General features: G+C 36.7%; 1 protein-coding gene across 1 annotated transcript; it reads right to left on the bottom strand.

Annotated features, from left to right (window-relative positions):
• Positions 1-2,617: 2,617 nt before the first annotated feature.
• pigu (phosphatidylinositol glycan anchor biosynthesis, class U) lies at positions 2,618-20,018 on the bottom strand. The gene is made up of 12 exons (XM_060868447.1): positions 19,853-20,018; positions 19,651-19,715; positions 14,576-14,635; positions 9,195-9,257; positions 7,862-7,971; positions 7,626-7,726; positions 6,859-6,956; positions 6,561-6,715; positions 6,055-6,198; positions 5,534-5,658; positions 5,192-5,334; positions 2,618-3,611 (listed from the first exon to the last, which is right to left on the bottom strand). Exons 1-12 carry the CDS (start codon positions 19,980-19,982, stop codon positions 3,498-3,500), a joined length of 1,308 nt encoding a protein of 435 aa, XP_060724430.1. The 5' UTR covers positions 19,983-20,018; the 3' UTR covers positions 2,618-3,497.
• Between the last annotated feature and the right edge of the window lie 3 nt (positions 20,019-20,021).

Genomic DNA, 20,021 nt, shown 5'->3' with positions numbered 1-20,021 from the left:
ATCCTTGTGCCAGATATCCTGAACTGGCTGTAGGAATCCAACCTAGATGTAGATTTGGTATGAACATCAGGGTTTGAACACAACTTTCAGAATCAGAATCAGAATCAGAAAGATCTTTATTGCCAGGTATGTTTTCACATACGAGGAATTTGTCTTAATACAGAAGCTCCACAGTGGACATTGACAGTGACAAGACACAAACACATATATAATATAGACAGTTTGTATGTGCAAATTGAATGTGCAAATTGAAATGTACAAACTGAAATATCAATAAGTAAGTATGTGTTTTAAGTAAATAATGTAAGAATAGTGTTGTGTGTTCCGTGTATGTCAAGTGCTCATCAGATGGATTGCCTGAGGGAAGAAACTTCCTATGTCTGGTCGTTCTGGTACTCAGGGCTCTGTAGCGTCGACCAGATGGCAACAGTTCAAAGAGTGAGTGTGCTGGATGTGAGGGGTCCAGAGTGATTGTCTTTGCCCTTTTGCTCACTCTGGAGAAGTACAGATCTTGGACAGTGGGGAGAGTTGTGCCAATGATTCGCTCATTGCTATATTAAATGATATATTTAGTATCATAAAAATTTTGCCCACTTGTCCTAAGCATATCCATTAAAAATGTTCACTTATGAAGGTTGTGGGGAAATGATTTTAAGTCATTGTTTTGTTTCCTTTTATTTCTAGTATATTTTTGTGTGTCATGTAGAAGCCAAATCAAGTGACAATGCTAGTTAAATTCAAACTTTACATTAACTTGTGGTTCCTGTCTCACATTAATATGAAAAGAAGGTGCAAGGTAACTCGGAATATCATCTGTCTCTTTGTGCCATTTGTCCCATTGTTTAAGGTGGCTATTTGTTTCACGGTCTGAGTCAAGAAGGAATGCCAAGCATAAGAGGCGAACTCATTCCTATGATAATTAAGGGGTCTGAGTAAGACTGTGTGGGATTCAGGTTGGGTGAAATTCCAGAACCTGGTGTGGGGGCTGTTACATCCTTTCATGCTTTGATTGTTACCTGAGTGTTTTGTCTCTATCTGAAGGGACTGCCCCAACATGTATAAATACAATGCATTATAACTTTAAGTCAGACTTGATGACTGCAGCGCCCGTGCCTGTACGCTCTGACTTGAAGACTCACGTTCACAGTGTTTCTACAATAAAGACTACTGCACAAGGAAATCCAAGTCTCCTGGTCTTCTCTGGAAAAAGTTCACAGAAAGGTACAAGTGGAAGGAGGTGTAAACTAGTCAAAAAGAATGAAAGTATTCACACAGGATGCGTCAATACTGTCAACGCTTCAGAATTCAGCTAGCTAGCTGCAATATATGTGGAATGTCATTAGCTAGATTACACCATAAATATCCTACCATGTTTTCATTGTTTTATCATTCATCTTAAACTTCCAAACAACTGGGCAACTACACATTTTGCCTGATATAATGAAATAAGTTCATTAGAATAAAAATCTTATAAATCACTAACATGAATGGAGTCAATGCTAACTCCATCATATGGAACCGAGGACCTGGGGCTCATACATTCGATTATCACAGCAGTGTGATGGTTTGTCTATCTTTTGACTTGCACATGAATAGCTGAGCCACATTAACATGTAAAGAGCAAAAAGTATTTTTTCTTTTACTTTTTTAATGTAATTAAGAATACTTAAGTATCAGTGAAATTAAATATTTGTAAAGTATAAATACTTTCGAAAATATAGTATACACTGGGAAAAAAGCTTGTGGAACTGACAATTCAAACGTTGTGCATTGATTCCATGTGACTGAATTGAGTAATGGGGGCACGGTGGCTTAGTGGTTAGCACGTTCGCCTCGGGGTCGGGGTTCGATTCCCGCCTCCACCTTGTGTGTGTGGAGTTTGCATGTTCTCTCTTTGCATGTGCCTCGGGGGTTTCCTCCGGTTACTCCGGTTTCCTCCCCCGGTCCAAAGACATGCATGGTAGGTTGATTGGTATCTCTGGAAAATTGTCGGTAGTGTGTGAGTGCGTGAGTGAATGAGAGTGTGTGTGTGCCTTGTGTGCAGGGTGTATCCTGCCTTGATGCCTGATGACGCCTGAGATAGGCACAGGCTCCCCGTGACCCGAGGTAGTTCGGATAAGCGGTAGAAGATGAATGAATGAATGAGTTGAGTAACCAACACCTTTGTGTTTTTGTACAAGAAACATGATTTGATCACATATTTTCCCCTTGTATTAATGCCCTGAATAGAATAACACTAAGCAGTGAAAACCACACACCCGTGAAAAGCACAGACCTGAGCACGAGCTGAGAATTAAACCCACAACACTATTTAACACTACCATTATAATTCCCATTTAAAACTATTACCATCATTAGATTTCACAATGTAATTGGTCTGCTTTTTAATACACGAAATGATCAAGTTCATTCTGCCTCATTCAACTGGTAATTAAGAAACCTTTTTAAGTTTACTACAAGTTATGAAATTGTGTTTTGCTTGGAAACTTAATATATTTATGTAAAATATTTTTTAGCAAACCTGGCTGACCACATAGTTCTTTATTCAGTATGGTAACTAAGTATAATGGACATGACCCATGGCCCATCCTACTAGAGCTGTACAGGAGAAGTCAAATAAACAAATAGCAATTTTTTTATTTGCATGGTATGTTTTCATTTTCAACGTACAAACATTCCGACAGTATTCCACATAATTCAAAATCTCCATTAAAACACCCATACCAAGGTAAACAGTACACAAATACAAAAACAAACAAAAAAAACCCATAATGGTAATTATAACAATACGTTCTGATAATCATAGTAGATTTATCTTGAGGAAAATCCTGAGATGCTGCGGCAGCCTTAGCATCTGCTCCTGGAGAAATGAGCTATTGCTTCAAATATAAATTATATATACATAATAAAGAGGTGGCATTGAATTACTCACTTAAGTATGTAAGTTTGTTTAAATTTCTTACACCTTGGGAGAAAGGAAGATTAGTGTGTTTTGTTAGTAACTAAACCCGGATGATCACCATTCCCATATTATGCTGGAGCATGAAGGTTGAAATCTTACTTTGGGTAAGTTTAGATACACCTAATGATACCATCTATGGTGAGGGACATATGACTAGTGGCAATAAATTCCACTACACTGAACCTGCTAGAGTGATTCAAGCGCAAGTTGTGTGAATAAATAGCCCTTTAACTGATGTCATGGTTTAACTGATGGATTTAAAGGGACCCCAACACCATGCACTACGAATATAAGTTTTACACAATTGAAAGTATTCCGGCTCACTGGGTCACCTACACCTATTGAACGTAAAATGGTAGATCACTCGTAATATGATGTAATTTTGGTATTCGTTATGGTGTGAAAGATGGGGGGATTTTACAGATTAATAAAATACAGAAAGTTTGAAAATGAAAGTTTACAAGCGTATAAGAAAAAAGGTTTTTAATAAAAGGATGGAGGAAGAGAAGAGGTAATCAAGCTGCTAGTTTAGAGGTTATTTTAACACAAGTGTGGCCTCACTGCCATCCTTTCTTTGCAGGTACAGCCCCAGGCTCAGGTGATGCTCCCGACGCAAGTATGCGTAGAAGTAGTCCGACATGAGTAGAATCTAAAACACACACAAAGTAATAGGTACACCTACTTATTATAGCGAAATGAAGAACATAATTCTTTTTTTCATGTCCTATGGCATCTGTAGACAGTAGTTGTATAGCTATAGGTCAATATTTTCACGTCCAGGTAAATGGTCAGTAAGGGCATATAGGTTCATGATTAAATGGATATGACAACAACTATATATAGTTATGTTATACAACTCAGGTTATTTTGTTATACAACACTGTTATTTAGTGTGCTGTATTCCCCTTGTCTGGGTACAGCAAGCAATGGCATTCTATATTATTCTATATCCATTAAACAGTCTATATTATAAAGTTCAGAAATCAGTGGAGACGAGAACCAAAACATTACTGAAATGAGACGAGAAAGAGGGCAGCACAACAGTATAACAAACAAAAAACACAAAAACAATGCATTTCAAAAAAGTTATAAATTGATTTGCATTTTAATGAGTGAAATAAGTATTTGACCCCGTCACAAAACATGCTAATACTTTTGGTAAAACCCTTGTTGGAAATCGTTTTCCTATGGGATTATTGTCTGGACACCTTAAGGTCCAGGGCCTTAATGTGCTTTGTATTGAGCCACTCCTTTGTTGCCTTGGCTGTGTGTTTTGGGTCATTGTCATGCTGGAATACCCATCCACGACCCATTTTCAATGCCCTGGCTGAGGGAAGGAGGTTCTTTTGATTTGGTGAAACTGTCCTGTCCCCTTAGCAGAAAAACACCTACAAAGCATAATGTTTCCATCTCCGTGTTTGAAGGTGTGGATGGTGTTCTTGAGGTCATAGGCAGCATTCCTACTTCTCCAAACATGGCGAGTTGAGTTGATGGCATAGTGTGTTACCAGTTGTTTTCTTGGTGACTATGGTCCCAGCTGCATTGAGATAATTGACAAGATCCTCCCGTGTAGTTCTGGGCTGATTCCTTACTGTTCTCCTGGTCACAGAAACTTCACAAGATGAGATCTTGCATGGAGCCCAGACTGAGGGAGATTGATAGTTATTTTGTTTTTCTTTCATTTGTGAATAATCGCAACTGTTGTCACCTTCTCAACAAGCTGCTTGTCGATGGTCTTGTAGCCCATTCCAGTCTTGTGTAGGTCTAAACATCCATGGACAGTTCTTTGGTCTTGGTCTTTGATATAGAGTTTGGAATCTGATTGATTGGTTGAATTTGTGGTCAGGTGTCGTATACAGGTAACAAGCTGAGAAGATTAGGAGAACTCCCTTTAAGAGAGTGCTCCTAATCTCAGCTCCTTACCCGTATAAAAGACACCTGAGACCCAGAAATCTTGGTGATTGATAGGGGATCAAATACTTATTTCACTCATTAAAATGCAAATTAATTTAACTTTTTTTAAATGTGTTTCTCAATTTTCTTTGTTATTCTGTCTCTGACTGTTAAAATAAACCTACCATTAAAATTATAGACTGATCATTTATTTTCCAGTGGGCAAACAAACAAAATCAGCAGATCAAAATTTTTTCCCCTCACTGTATTTCCATGTCTAAAATCTCTACACATTATTTTTTTAAAATATTTTAAGGAAGCATGAAACCTGCTTACCTGTCCAATGTTGAACAGCAGTGTGATGGCATAGTAGAAGTTAGAGTTGGCACTGCCAGCATAGATCCAGAGATGCCAAAGCACAGGGAAGAGAACTGAGCAAGCCAACAAAATGCAGGAAACCAGGAAGATGTTCCTCAGGACTGAGGAGAAAAATGTAATTCATTTTTTTGCACATATAACAAAGAACACAGAATTAACTACTTTCATTCACCAGTCTTTCATTCATTCCTTGTAACACCCTTTCATCCTGAACCCAACTGCCCCAGCTTTGTCCCAGTCGGTTGTGTTTGCTCACAGAATCTAGCATTAAATCTAGTCAAATATGACCCTGCTACTCACATCTGTAAAGGTGGCTCCAGGCAGGTAGGAAAGCCATATAGAGTGATATGTCTCCCACAGTGGGGTATGATTTAAATATGGAGATGATGGCAATCTGCATGAAGATGAGAAATACTGGATGATCCCTGTTTTAAAAAAATAAAAATAGACAGTATATAGGGTAAGAATACGAAAAATAGTCATGTTAATGAATCTTTTTCAAAAATGTATATTCACACAACTGAATTCCTAAGAAGAGATACTACTGTAAGTCAGCAAGGCATTCCATTTAATTTAGTTTAAAAGTAACTGTCTTTTCGAACATCCTTTTAAACCACAGCCTTATTTATTTCACACACATGTCACTCACATTCAGGGGATATGAGATACAGTCACGTGAAAAAGAAAGTAGTGTCTTAAATCCTATGGATTTAGATATCAGGACATAAAAAAAAATTATTTGGTCCTTAGCAGGTTTTAAATTGAGGAAAATATAACCTCAGACCGTATACGAGGACATAATGACAACTTGAGAGCCTTACTTGAGTTTGATAGACAGAGGGATGGTGTACAAAAATATGTTAATCTGGAAGACGCAGATGAAGAAGAAACGAAAATGCTCAAACATCTCAGCAAAGAAATACCAGAAGAGGCCAATATTTGGAGTAAGATCTGGTACTGAGAGGCTATAAAACACAAACAAAGTCATATGAAAAATATCCACAAATATTTGCTACATAGGAAGAACCCAAATATAAATTCAAATATACTATTATACAATTCACTGAACTTATGTGTTGGAGACAAAATGCATGTTTATTTAATATAAAGAAAGATGACATAAAAGCCTGTAAAACTTACATAAGTGTCAAGTCTCCATGTTGTCAGAAATTCAACAAAACAGCTAAGGCCTTACACCAAACTCGCAAAATGTTATGTAGCATTTCTCAGAGGCCATCGACCTCTGGTATACTATTTTAACCACTTTTAAATATATTATCAATTATTAGATTGAGGGGCAAGACAATTCTCCAACTTATATACTGACATGAATCCGTAGACTGAAGGAATAAAGTCCCAAGAGCCAAGTAAAAAGAAAGAGAGGCAGACGATGACAACCAGACTTCCCACAAACATGAAGGCGTACTGCAGGGTGAAGAACCAAAAACTACTCCTGCATGGGTTAACTGGGATATACAACCTCTGGCAGAGAGAGAGAGAGAGATTAAAATGATGAGATATGAGACAGCACAGCTTTTTGATGTTGGTTGCCTGTAGCTCATTTCAAAACAATAGAATACATTTTATTCTAGTATTTCTGTAGTCTAAATACAATGAAGCTTCACCTGTAGCAGGAAAAGAAGGGCAGGTGCAAATAATGTGAGAGGATAGATGCTCTGATAGGTTGCCAAGGACAAGAATATTGCACTCAACAAAGCATTTCCTGAAAAATACACAAACAAAACAAATCATAGAGGCCAAATACAATAAAAAGACAGGAATCCTGGCTAAAACTGAAAAGTTAAAAACACACACACACACACACATATATATATATACACACAGTGTTGCTTTAAACCCTTTAGAAATGCATAGATTTCTGGACTCCCAGTCTATGAGAAATAATTTGAGGTCTTTTTTCCTAGAGCTGTCTCTTTATTGAACTCTGCCCCTCGCTGATCCTTCTGTCCTTCATTCTACTGCCCCCCCCCCCCAGATTAAACATAACTTTAATGTAAATTAATTTGCTATCCATTACTCTACCTTCTGTACAGACAAACAATGTGTAAAGTAAAATAAGAAAGTGAATGTGAAGCAAATATGAAGTAAAATCTTTAAAAAGATACAAAATGTTCAGCATTTCAATCAATAAGTTTACATGTTTGGTATTTCAGTGTCCCTTCTTGCTAAATATATTCTGAATAGGTATTGAAAGCAAAAAAAAAAAAAACCACTCAACGTTTTTATTTAATGTAATAAACTACACTGAACCTACAAAACACATTTCTTCTTTTGCAAAAGGATTGCTCTAACAATTAAATACAGAATATTTACACTAAGAGACACTGATTTTAAAATGACAATACGATGCATGTGGGTGAAATTTATTTACCTTTTAGTGTGCAGAGGATGAAGACTGCAATAATGGCATTGTTTAGACCACAGGTAGACTTTGCCACACAGGATAGAATACTGAAGGGATTCAACAGGTAACTGGATGCCCAAGAAATTTGAGAATAAGCAAATATCATTAAAAAAATTCATGTAAACTGAGATACCTGGTGTCATTTTTCCTTTAGTCTGGTATATTGATTAAATAGAAATAAGGAAAAAAAAATCAAGACTTACAACATAGCCACTTTGAGAGGAATGTAGAACATCTCTTTGGGTGAGCGCATGAGCTCCAGGCAGTCATGTGGATACCGGTCTGCCTCCAAAGCATACTTCTGTTTTCTGAACTATAACAAATTTGGAAATAGCATGTTAAGTACAAAAATTTTTATTAGACAGACAGAGTTCTTCTTGGAACTGCTCATTCATTTCTGTTCCTTCCACTATACTCACACTGGCACCTGCCAGAGCTCCTGAGGTTGAATGATGTTTATTAGCAGAACACTTGTAAGAGAAAATCAATAATCACACAGTCCACTGTTAGTCCACACAGTTCCCAGCAAGGTAGCTTGTAAATTGGCAGCTTTAGCTTGCACACTTGAGTGTATTCAGTTGAATCTGGATACAGCCCATGATATTGGACACATACATTAAATTACTGCATGTGACTGCATGTACCATCTACCCCATCATGCCAAGTAACATCCACATGGATGCTAGGACCCAATGTTTTGGCGATGCTCTGACCCAGTCATCTAGCAATCACAATTTGGCCCTTGTCAAAGTCAGTCAGATGCTTATGGTTGCCTATTTTACTGTTTCCAACACATTAACAATAACTGAATGCCAGAGGGCCTACTATCACAATGAAGCATTGCATACTTCTGCATAGGGAACATTCAGCTCCAGTTAAACCAACATATTAAAAGACAGCAACAAGATGTGCAAACCCATTGGAAAAGTGTGTTCTACATGCTGCTGTCTGAAAATAAGCCAAAACACCTCCTTTACTCTGATGATCATATTCATCAGATAAATGCAAATATATAAACACTGGAATCTATGGAAAAAAAAGACACTCTTCAGCATCTCAATTCGATAGAGCACCTGTGCGATGGGCTGGACAAACAAGTCTAATCCATGGGAGCCACACCTAACATCTGTTGCTAGAGTTTTAGGTGCCAGATTTGTACGCCCCCACCTTGTGCCACCAAAACAGCTCTGCCCTGTTGAGGGATGGACTCCACAGGACCTCTGAAGGAGTGCTATGGCATCTGGGAAGATGATGTTAGCAGCAGAGACTTTAAAGCAAACAAGTCAGATATAGCCTAGCTATATACAGAACTGACTGTCTCGGTACAGAACAGAGCTTTGTAAGTCCATTAAAAAAAAGGTAACAAAAAGTAAAGAAAATTATTTAAAATAAATGACTAACACCACTATACCGTTTAACATTAATACAAACCTTCATTTAATAAGTGATTTAGCAATATTTCAGATCATGATCCAACCACTTTTGTTTAAGTTGATATGCAATGATCCAAGTATCTCTTTAAGCCCCTATACTCACCTCATTTTTGTTGTAGATCTTCACTGACAGATAGAGAGCCACTGCTGTGATTCCATCTGCTATCTGTTAACAGAAGTATAACATAACTGCAATAACCACAGATCATATTTCAGACAAATCAGTCTTCCACTTCAGGGTACAACACATCCCTCATGGTAAGCTTGTACTATTCTTTTAATATTCTAGGGTAATTTCCTGGACTGCATAACCTACATCAATCTGTCCTCTATTCCAAAGTAGCAAATATCTTAGGTGGGGAGACACTCCTCTCTGTTCATACGTGATAAAGGGACCACCAGAACATGTAGGCATTGTGGTGAAGCCACACTGCCAAGCTATACATTTGTTGACTGACAGGAGATACAAGAAACACCTACCTGTTACCAGTATTTTTGATCACATAAATAAAATGGGTGGGCGTAAACAACAGGTACCATGTTTTAAGTTTAACACATCAGGATTAAATATCACAAAATGAAATCTGTGGTCTCATTCATCTTTTAAATCACAAACCCAAAATGTTAAGCGTATATCTAAATCTATTAAGTATAGGAAACCAGCTAACTCTGTGGGTTACCATGAAGAGTGAACATTACGCTAGAGGACTAACTCCAGGATGAGGATGTTGAGGTTACTCCAGGACCATGACCACTTTTGGGAACTCAAGGCAGACATGAATTCAATTGTGGTTTTAATTAAGATGCTTTCTTGCCATACAGTACATTCAAAAATTATTCAGACCACCTTCACTTTTTTCAATTTTGTTATGTTGCAGCCTGATACTACAAACTCATTTTTTCTCGCTAATCTACACTTAGTACCCCATAATGACAAAGTGAAAACAGAATTCTAGAAATATCTAAATTTAACAAAAAGAAAAAACCTAACCATCACATGTACATATGTATTTAAACCCTTTACTCAGTACTTAGTTGAAGCACTTCTGGCAGCAATTACAGCCTCAAGTCTTTACACACCTGGATTGTTTGATTTTTTTGTCATTCTTCTTTGAAAATCCTCTCAAACTTGGTTCAATGAGGTTCAAGTCAGGGCTTGACGAATCACGTCAAGTTTTTATTGAGGATATCTCTGCTGAAAAACCCCCACACAGCATGATGCTGCCACTACCATGCTTCACTGTAGAATGATGAGTGGTGCCTGGTTTCTTTCAGAAATAACATTTAGAATTGAGGCCAGACAGTTCAATCATGGTTTCACCAGACCAGAGAATTTTGTTCCTCATGGTCTGCCAGTGCTTTTTTTTTGCAAACTCCAAACTCCAAGTCTTTTATGTGTTTTGCGCTGAGAAGAGGCTTCCATCTAGCAACTCTGCCACTGGAACTTTGTTCCATCTTCACATGTGATCTGTGGAGCTCAGTCAGAGTGACCATCAGGTTCTTTATCACCTCTCTTACTAAAACTCTTCTCCCTGATTGCTCAGTTTGGCCCGGTGACCAGCTCTCAGAAGTCCTGGTTGTGCCAAACTTCATCCATTTGAGAATTGTGGAGGCCACAGAGCTCTTGGAAATCTTCAGTGAGAGTCACCCGAGCTAAATTTCAAGTTTAATTAACCTTCATGTTGTCCCTGGGTCTTTCTGACCCAGCTGGAAGAATTTAATGTGTCATAACTTTGGTTTTCTTCCATATATTTGCCTGAAATTTACCAGGATTGTTCCAAATTATGAACTTTGCAAGCAAAATTAATTTTGTCTATTTTCGTGAACTATGTGTTCAGAACAGTATATACTACGCGTTCGTTATCCCCTTGGGTCATTTTGACTCGGCCACATTTAGTGGGGCAAAAGGTCACACTTTTGCCCTTTTCAGCGCAATGAACATACATACAGACACAAAAATGCACACGTAAAATGTCCACTAACACACGCACCCAAAACACACACTCGCACCCCACACACACACACACACACACACAAATTGGGCATTGCATTTCATTAGGCCTCCAGAAAAGAAAAAAAAGCCAAACATTTGTAAATATTTCACACTTTTGATATGCCTTCGCCTAGCAGAGGGCAAAATATGATCTACCGAAATAATGCTACACACACACACACACACAGTCAAACACTGTTCAAAGCATTGGGCATTGCAATTCAGTTGGCCTCCAGACAAAAAAAAAGCTACACATTTGTAAACATTTCACACACACACACACACACACACACATATTGGGCATTGCATTTCCTTAGGCCTCCAGAAAAAAAAAAAGCTACACATTTGTAAATATTTCTCACTTTTGATATACCTCTTATACCAAAATATGATCTACCGAAATGATGCCACACACACACACACGTTGTGTTTTCATATTCAAATCATATTTGTTTCCTCTTTTATTTATGAATTTAGTTGCATCAGTCAGCTTTGGCCTGGAGATATGCTGAGTAATGTTTGACATTTATCAGTCAGTGGTTATCCAAAATAATATTTAATAATTTCAGCTTATTTTACTCAAAACATGGAAAAATTTCATAAGGGTTATCATTCATAAATTAAGTATAATAAAACAAAACATAAGGAGGTAAACAAAGTTTTATTCACATGAAATTATGGCATGTTTTTGAGTGTGTGTGTGTGTGTATATGTATGTATGTATATACATGTGTGTGTGTGTGTGTGTGTGTGTATATGATGACGACATCAGGTGGGCAAAATACATATTACAAGTGTAAAATAGATATTACACACAGAATGGTGCTAATTGTAGAATTTTTGATTAATAAGCATTCAAGTCAATTTGGCCTGGAAAAAAACAGGTTTTATTATTTGCTGACATTAAAAATGGTCAAAATGGTTTCAAAACAATCTCCTGCCCTTGAAATATACCAGCCTGTAATCGTGCATCAACTTTTGTGCCTCTGTAGTGAAAATAATTCAAAATTTCTGTTTTTTTTTTTACTAAAAAATGAGGCATTTTTGTATATAAATAAGGTTTATTATACCAAATATATATATATATATATATATATATATATATATATATATTTTTTTTTTTTTTGCAAAATATGGCTATCATATATAGTTAATTTTTTATAAGCAGTCAAAACAGACAAGGTCAAGTTGACTCAGCGCTCCTAATTTGTATAGGAGGACAACACAAGGGTTAAGGGTCTGAATACTTACGTATGTGTAATATTCAGTTTTTCCTTTTTTATACATTTGTAAACATTTCTAGAATTTTGTTTTCACTTTTTCATTATGGGGTAGATTAATAAGGGAAAAAATGTATTAGAATGTTTGTAGTATCAGGCTGAAACATAAGAAAATTAATAGTAAAGGGGTCTGAATATTTTCTGAAAGCACTGATATTAACCTGGTTGTCAGATTTTGCTCTATTTGTTTTCAACAAAACATAACATTTACGACTTTTGGCAGACGCCCTCATCCAGAGTGACATTCAAAAGTCTCTATCCCTGAATACATCAATACTGGTTTGCTGGGTCTAAGGATACCATGAGTCTAAAATGCATAGCACTTTATAAAAAAAATTTAATATATATAAGCAAAATCAGAACGTCTTCTTCCTCCACTTTTGGCTTTTCCCGTTATGGGTCACCACAGCGAATCATGTTTCCACCTAACTCTATCCTCGGCATCCTCTACTCTCGCAACAGTTACCTTCATGTCCTCATTTAATACATCCATATGTCTCCTCTTTGTTCTTCCTCTTGTCCTCTTACCTGGCAACTCCATCTCCAACAACCTTCTACCAATGTAACCTTCTCCCTCCTATGTACATGTCCAAAACATCTCAATCTAGTTTCTCTGACCTTGTCCCCACAACAGCCAACCTGAGCTGTCCCTCTGATGTGCTCGCTCCTAATCCTGTCCATCCTAGTCACTCCTTAAGTGTACCTCAACATCCTCATCTCTGCCTCATGTCTTTTCCTCACTGCTACAGTTTCTTTTCTTTGATTCTTGATTACACTTTGTCACACAACACTCCTAACACTTTTCTCCATCCACTCCATCCCATCTGTACTCGCCTCGTACTCTTTTCCACTACCCATCACACTGGAAGGTTGACCCCAAATACTTAAACTCCTGCACCTTCTTGACCTCAGCCCCATGTAAGTCTCACTGTTCTTCTTCCCTCCCTCTTGTTCATACACATGTATTCTGGGACTGACTTTTATTCCTCTTCTTTTTAAAGCAGACCTCCACCATTCCAGGTGTTCCATCACCTGCTCCCTAATCTCTCAACAGATCACAATATCATCCGTAAACAACATTGTCCATGGAGATTCCTGTCTGACTTCATCTGTCAACCTGTCCATCACCATAGCAAACAAATAGGAACTCAAAACTGATCTTTGATGTAGCCCCACCTCCACCTTGAACTTCTCTGCCTGAACTATAGCACATCTCACTGCGGTCATATTCCTCTCATACATATCCTGAACTACTCTGATGTACTTCTCTGCCACTCCTGACATGAAGCCATACTGCTGCTCACAAATATCCACTTCCTTTCTTAGCCTAGCTTCCACTACTCTTTCCCATTGCTTCATTTTGTGGCTCATCAGATTTATATCTCTGTACCTCTATACAACTCTGCACATCACCCTTGTTCTTAAAGATCTGCACTAGAACACTTCTCCTCCATTCCTCAGGCATCTTTTCACTATCTAAGATCCAGTTGAATCTAGATAGAAACTCCACTGCTGTCTCTCATAGGCACTTCCACAGGTATGTCATCTGGACCAACAGCAGTTCCACTCATAATTCACCTCAGAGTCTTCCTTGCCTCATTCTGTCTAATCTTTTCTATTTCTTGCTCTACAATATTCACCTCCTCCCCTTTCTTTCCCTCATTCATCAGCTCCTCAAAATACTCCTTCCTTCACTGCACACTCTCCTTAACTGTTTAGCACCTTTCCATCTCTATCTTTAATCACCCTTATCTGTTTCACATCCTTCCCATTCCTATCTCTCTGTCTCGCTAAACTGTACAAGTCTTTCTCACCTTCCCTCGTGTCTAACCTGGCATACAACTCACTGTATGCTCTCTCTTTCACTTTTGCCACCTCACTCTTCACTCTTTTCTGCGATTCATTGTTCTCATGCCTACTTTCTTCAGTCCTTTATACGTCCCAATTCTTTTCAGCTAGCCATGTCATCTGAATGCTGTCCTGCACTTCCTTGTTCCACCACCATGTTTCCTTATCTTCACACCTAGCACTCTCCTACCTGTTTCCCTGATCACTTCTGCTGTAGATTCCCAGTCATCTGGAAGCTGACGACTTGCATGTTTAAATTTGGCACATTCTACGCCGGATGCCCTTCCTGGGCTGGGGACTGGCAGAGAAACCACTGGCTTGCAACCCCTGTGGCTAGATTAAGCAAATCAGAAAGGTACTTACCATAAACACAATCTCTACATAGTCCACCAAAAAATGAAAGAGGTATATGATAAGGGGTGTCTGAAAGAAAGAAAGAAAGAAAAAAGACATTTACGTATGAGGCCTTTTCTGTACACACATTATCTGTTGAAATTAAAGCTTATTCACAGCTTAGTTCTGAAGACTACTGAGCACCTCCTTTCTACAATGAGGCCATAATCAGTATTTCCCTTGCTGGTATTTTAACACTTAAATGAACAATCAACTTTAAATTTTTAAAAAAAAAAAAAAAAAAAAAAAAAAAAAAATTCACAGCAACTTTTTTAATTTACCATTGACAACAATATTGAAAGTATTGAAATATAATTGAAATGCAAAAGATATTATATAGAAAATGTATGACTTTTCAAGTGGATGCTGTCAATAGTTACTCTATTTTCAGATGATTGAGGTCTACATCTAAAATTATTTGTCTGGTAAAGAGTTTGATCTTGTTAACTGCAAAAAAAGTTTAAATAATTACACTTGTTGGTAAATAACAGTCAAGAAAAAAGCTATAACTCAATGGTACTCAATGGAAATAAAAATGCACTCAATTACTTAAATTGCTAAAATTGTTTTAGAATGCAAGTTACAAGTTGTTCTCCTTAACCTTAAGTGATTACTTAATCTACTTATACTACTTTCTCTACTTTATTATTGATTGAATTTATTAAAAGGAATGTTTCATAAATCCAGAATGTTCAGCGATATTAAATTTTGTTTTGTGCTATAGCTGTGATTTGTTAAACAACTAGGTTTGCAACATCTAGTAAAGTGATTCCATTATTTTTCTCAGAGGTTCATCATCTGGAATATCTAGAATAGTTAAGCCTATGCAGCTCATGGCACCCTGGTGTCCCAAAGAGGTTTGAGAAGCATAGCATGTGACTGTATAATTTGTATAATTATTATTTTTAATTGGCATTATTAGCATAATCACTATTTAATATTGTTATTTTGGGTCCAAGTACAGACAGTTGATTAAAAAAAATTAAAATAAATAAATAAATAAATAAATAAATAATAATTACTATTACTTATGACACCCCCAAATTAGTCCTAGACCTGTAATCTGACCATAAAATATTAAATATAAGAAACAGAAGGTTTGATTATAAAAGTGCACTAATACAGTTTGACTAGACAAATTATTGATGTACTTTAAGAGCCATATCTTCTGAAAGTGAAATTTCTACAAACTTTTTGAAACATGGTAAGGAGGACACATTCTGGCCACTCCTCATATTTTAAAACAATTGACCCAAGGGGTGCAGTAATAAAAAAACAAAACTCCGCCATTTGACATAAGATGATGAAATCTTCTCTGCTTATTAATATTCAAAATTAAATGTCATTTTGATTTGAAATAATCAGCCATAACAATAAAACAACCTGGCTAAAAATGTATTTGTCCCCCTTGTGTTGTTATTCCTAAACAATTTTTGCAGTGCGGCAGTGTGCATTATCCTGCAGACAGAGGTGACTGCCATTAGAATGTACTGTTGCCACGAATCGGTGTACTTCGTCAACAATGTTTAGGTAGGTGGTATGTTTTAAAGTAACATCCATTTGAATGCCAAAACTCAACATTTAACAGCAGAACACTGCTGCCACTTGCCCTCTTTCCACAGTACATTCTGGTGCCAGCTCTTCCCTAAGTAAGTGGACCTAGCCGACAACACAAAACCTTTTTTTTATTTTTCCACTGACTGCTTGGGTTCTCCCAAGCACAAAAGTACAATCTGCCCCATTTAGATAAGAAGAATGTGCAAAAGTCATTTTTGTGAACTAGCCCTGTGAACATTTGGCCAATCTTCATTAATTTTGGTGTCAAACTACTCAACAGAATATGAATCTCAATTATCAAAACCATTTTGACATTGATAAAATAAATAAATAAATAAATAAAAATAAAATAAAAAGGTGGCCACAGGTCCATCAATTCTAATGAAAATTCTGAGGTCATGTGTAAAGCTTGGGGTGTGGCCATACAAATGAAGCAGATGCAATGTTGGATAGCGGTTTCTCAGGAAACTAAAGTTTGATAGAACTGAAATGAGATATAGTGCATCCATGTGATAATCTACAAGTGGATTTTTGATAACGATTTAACCATCATCAGGCCAGAATTTGTCTAATATTTGACAGAATTAACATTATCTCAGTGAGTTCTTCCTTGATACCTTTACCTCTGTCTTGTGCATAAGGCATAAATTTCAATACAAGCTGAATTTATATAATACTGTAAAGCTGCTTCACAACAATGTCTATTGTTAAAAGCACTATACAAATAAAACTGAACTGATCTTAACATTGTGCTATCCTCATGAAACTTTGGATAGGGCTCCACTACTGTCTGATGCAATATAAATGGAATTGGGGCATTATGTGGTTTTGTTTGTGCTCAAAAAACGCATCTCACTTGGAAAATAGGAGATAAAATCATTTTTCAGCAAATGCATTTTTCCCCCCACATTTTCCACCACCTGAAGTAGTGATTATTTGCATAATATGTAAAACACACTACCCAAGTTAACCTCAATAATTATCAAAAATATGTTGACATTTGGTGTATGGATTCACAAGGAACTGTAAAGCAAACACAGCAGGAGATTTTGAGCTTAAACGCCCAGTTTGGTATGTGGTCATATACAGTACAGCCATATGGAAAAAAATTATATTCACTTATTAAACAAAATAAAATAACAAAAATGAGTATTTCAAATGAGGAAAAAGTTAGTACACCCTATACCCTAATCGCTAATGTTTCCGTTGGCTGAAATAACCTCAGTGAGACGTTTCTTGTAGTCATCTACTAGTTTCTGACATCAACTGGAAGAAAGTTTCCCCTCTTTTCTCAATGCAGAAATCAGCTATGTGATGTTTGAGGGGTTTCTTGCATGCACAGTCCGTTTCAAAATCACCACACAGGCTCTTAATAGGATTTAGATCTGGGCTTTGACTTGACCATTCCAGAATTCTCAATTTTTTTATATCCCTTACCAGACTCAAACATCAACAATATTCTTTGTGAAGGTCTCAGAGAGCTCTTTATATCTCACCATGGTGATTAACTCTTACTTCAACAATTAAGAGCAAAACCAAACTAAATGTCTAAGGTTTAAATAAGACAAGCCTCCTTCAAAATGCTCTGAAATAATGTTCTAATAATTTGCACCTAATGTGACACACATGTAGTTAATTTTATCCAATTTAAGTACAAATAAATGTGGGAGTGTCCTTACTTTTTCCTCACAAGAATTGAGATTTTTTTTAATTACATTTTATATATCTGTTAAAAAAAGACATTTCATTAATTTTATTGTTTAGTTATATTACTTGAATCATCCAGTATTGTTGAAAATGCAGATCAAATGTTCATATGTTTAACTATTTAAAAACAACAACAGGCTTTCATGGGGTGTCTTAATTTTTTCACATGACTGTATGGGTAAGAGATAAGGTTAGATAATTATATTTCAGCCTAATTGAGTGTAGATTTGGAATCGCTGTGCTTATCTTTTAGTGGATTTCTGATGATCTAATTACTCTAAAAACCCTGTCACAGGGTTAACACATGACCGTTAAACCTCTAGAAAATAAAAAGCATGGAAATTTTCAGTTTTATACTATTGCTGAAAGTGTAGAAAACTGCCTTCCAACCTAGTTAGTCAGACCTGGTTAAAATGATGCTATTTTGCATCGTTTGTTAAACCTACTCTTGCAAACTAGTCCTAGGACCTTCACATTAAACTACTCAAAAGAATGTAAAACTCCATAATTATCAAAAAATATGTTGACATTTAATTGTTTAAACAATCATTTTAATGGGGCAGACATGAGGAACAAGAAACATTTGTCACATGTTCCAATAATTTTGATCACTTGGATAGGTTAAAACACATTCTAAGTTGTGTGACTAATCTAGATGTAAATATCTGAACAGTAAGCTAACATTAGGATATTGTCTCATTCATCTTGTGATCTCAAATTCAAATTTAAGTAGCAGCTCAATGGCTAAGAAGTTGGCCTACTGACTAAACGGTCAAGAGCTCAAATCACAGCACTACTAAGCTGCCACCGTTGGTCATTAACCTTCAACCACTCAGTTGTATTAAATAAATGTAAGCTGCTCCGCTGAATGCTGTGTATAGCAAAACCAAACATTATCTGTGAAACTCTGAAGGAGTTACGTCTGAAACCGAAAATTGTCTTACATAATACACATGATGAGCATCACAGATTTTTTTTTTTAATGTTAAGTTTGAAGATGTTGTGATTTCGCTTGTGTGTGCACATAAAAGTGATGGGATATCTATAATATCCTCTATATCCCTATAATGTATAGGGGTCCATGCAGGTTACTGACTGTGTGGAGTTCATCTGGGTGGAGTTCCTCTGTAGATTTCCACCCACATCTTAAAAATATGATAGTAAGGAAATTCCCTACTTTAAATTGCATTGACATGTCAAAGTTTCTGGTCCTGGAGAAACGTTGTCTCATTTCACTGTGTACTGCAACAGCTATATATAGTTGAAATGACAATAAAAGCTTCTTGACTTGACGTGCAAGATGCCCTGTTATGAGCTGGCATCACATCCATGATGTATTCCCTCCTTACACCCAGTATTCAAAACAATCAGCTGCAAAGATAAAGCAGGCACTGAAAATGAATGAATGTATGTATGTATGTATGTATGTATGTATGTATGTATGTATGTATATATATATATATATATATATATATATATATATATATATATATATATATATGTATGTATGTGTGTGTATATATGTATGTGTGTATGTGTGTATTACAAGCTAATCTTCACTGCTCCTATACTCCTTATGCTGATATGCACAATAAACCATGTTTAAATACTTCTTTAATGTATGTGACCATCAAATTTGTCAACCCAGACGTCTTTCTTCTTCCAGTTGCTTATAATAATATTTATCAGATGGTTACTTTTAAGCCAAAACTGTCCCATTACACAAGTCAGTATTGTGACAGAATGCTCAGTAACACACAGCAATAATTCCATATACTCACTTCATGAAATACATCCCCCGAATACGGCGAGACCCCAAGATCCAACAAGGCAAGACCCTCCACAACTGCAACAACATAAACAGCACATTAAAAAGCAATTTATTCAGGCAAATAGCGACATTTTGCTGTCTGTGGTGTTTAATACAGGCAACATTTTAGCTGAATAACCACGTAATTAGCGCCTGCTGCAAACACAACATACCTCTTTTCCACGAATTTAGAGGAGATACAACTTCAACCCTTTCGGAAATCAGTGCTGCTAAACTAGACCGAAATAAGACAGCTCTTATTGTTACTGCTAAAATCAACACAAGTGTTAAGGGAGCCGCCATTTTCAGTGAACAAACACAACTCCCCACCCTTTTATTCAC

Source organism: Tachysurus vachellii, chromosome 4 (assembly GCF_030014155.1).
Source record: "Tachysurus vachellii isolate PV-2020 chromosome 4, HZAU_Pvac_v1, whole genome shotgun sequence".
Taxonomy (NCBI): domain Eukaryota; kingdom Metazoa; phylum Chordata; class Actinopteri; order Siluriformes; family Bagridae; genus Tachysurus; species Tachysurus vachellii.
Note: the sequence above shows the minus strand (reverse complement) of the source record. Positions and strands in the feature narration are given on the sequence as shown.

Bases quoted from the DNA above. Each gene is read 5' to 3' on its own strand.
- pigu (XM_060868447.1), bottom strand. From the start codon at position 19,982: ATGGCGGCTCCCTTAACACTTGTGTTGATTTTAGCAGTAACAATAAGA. The intron at 14,636-19,650 runs GTGAGTATATGG...TCTTTCTTTCAG, and splicing joins CGGGGGATGTATTTCATGAA to ACACCCCTTATCATATACCT. The intron at 6,957-7,625 runs GTAAATAAATTT...TGTATTTTTCAG, and splicing joins CATCCTCTGCACACTAAAAG to GAAATGCTTTGTTGAGTGCA.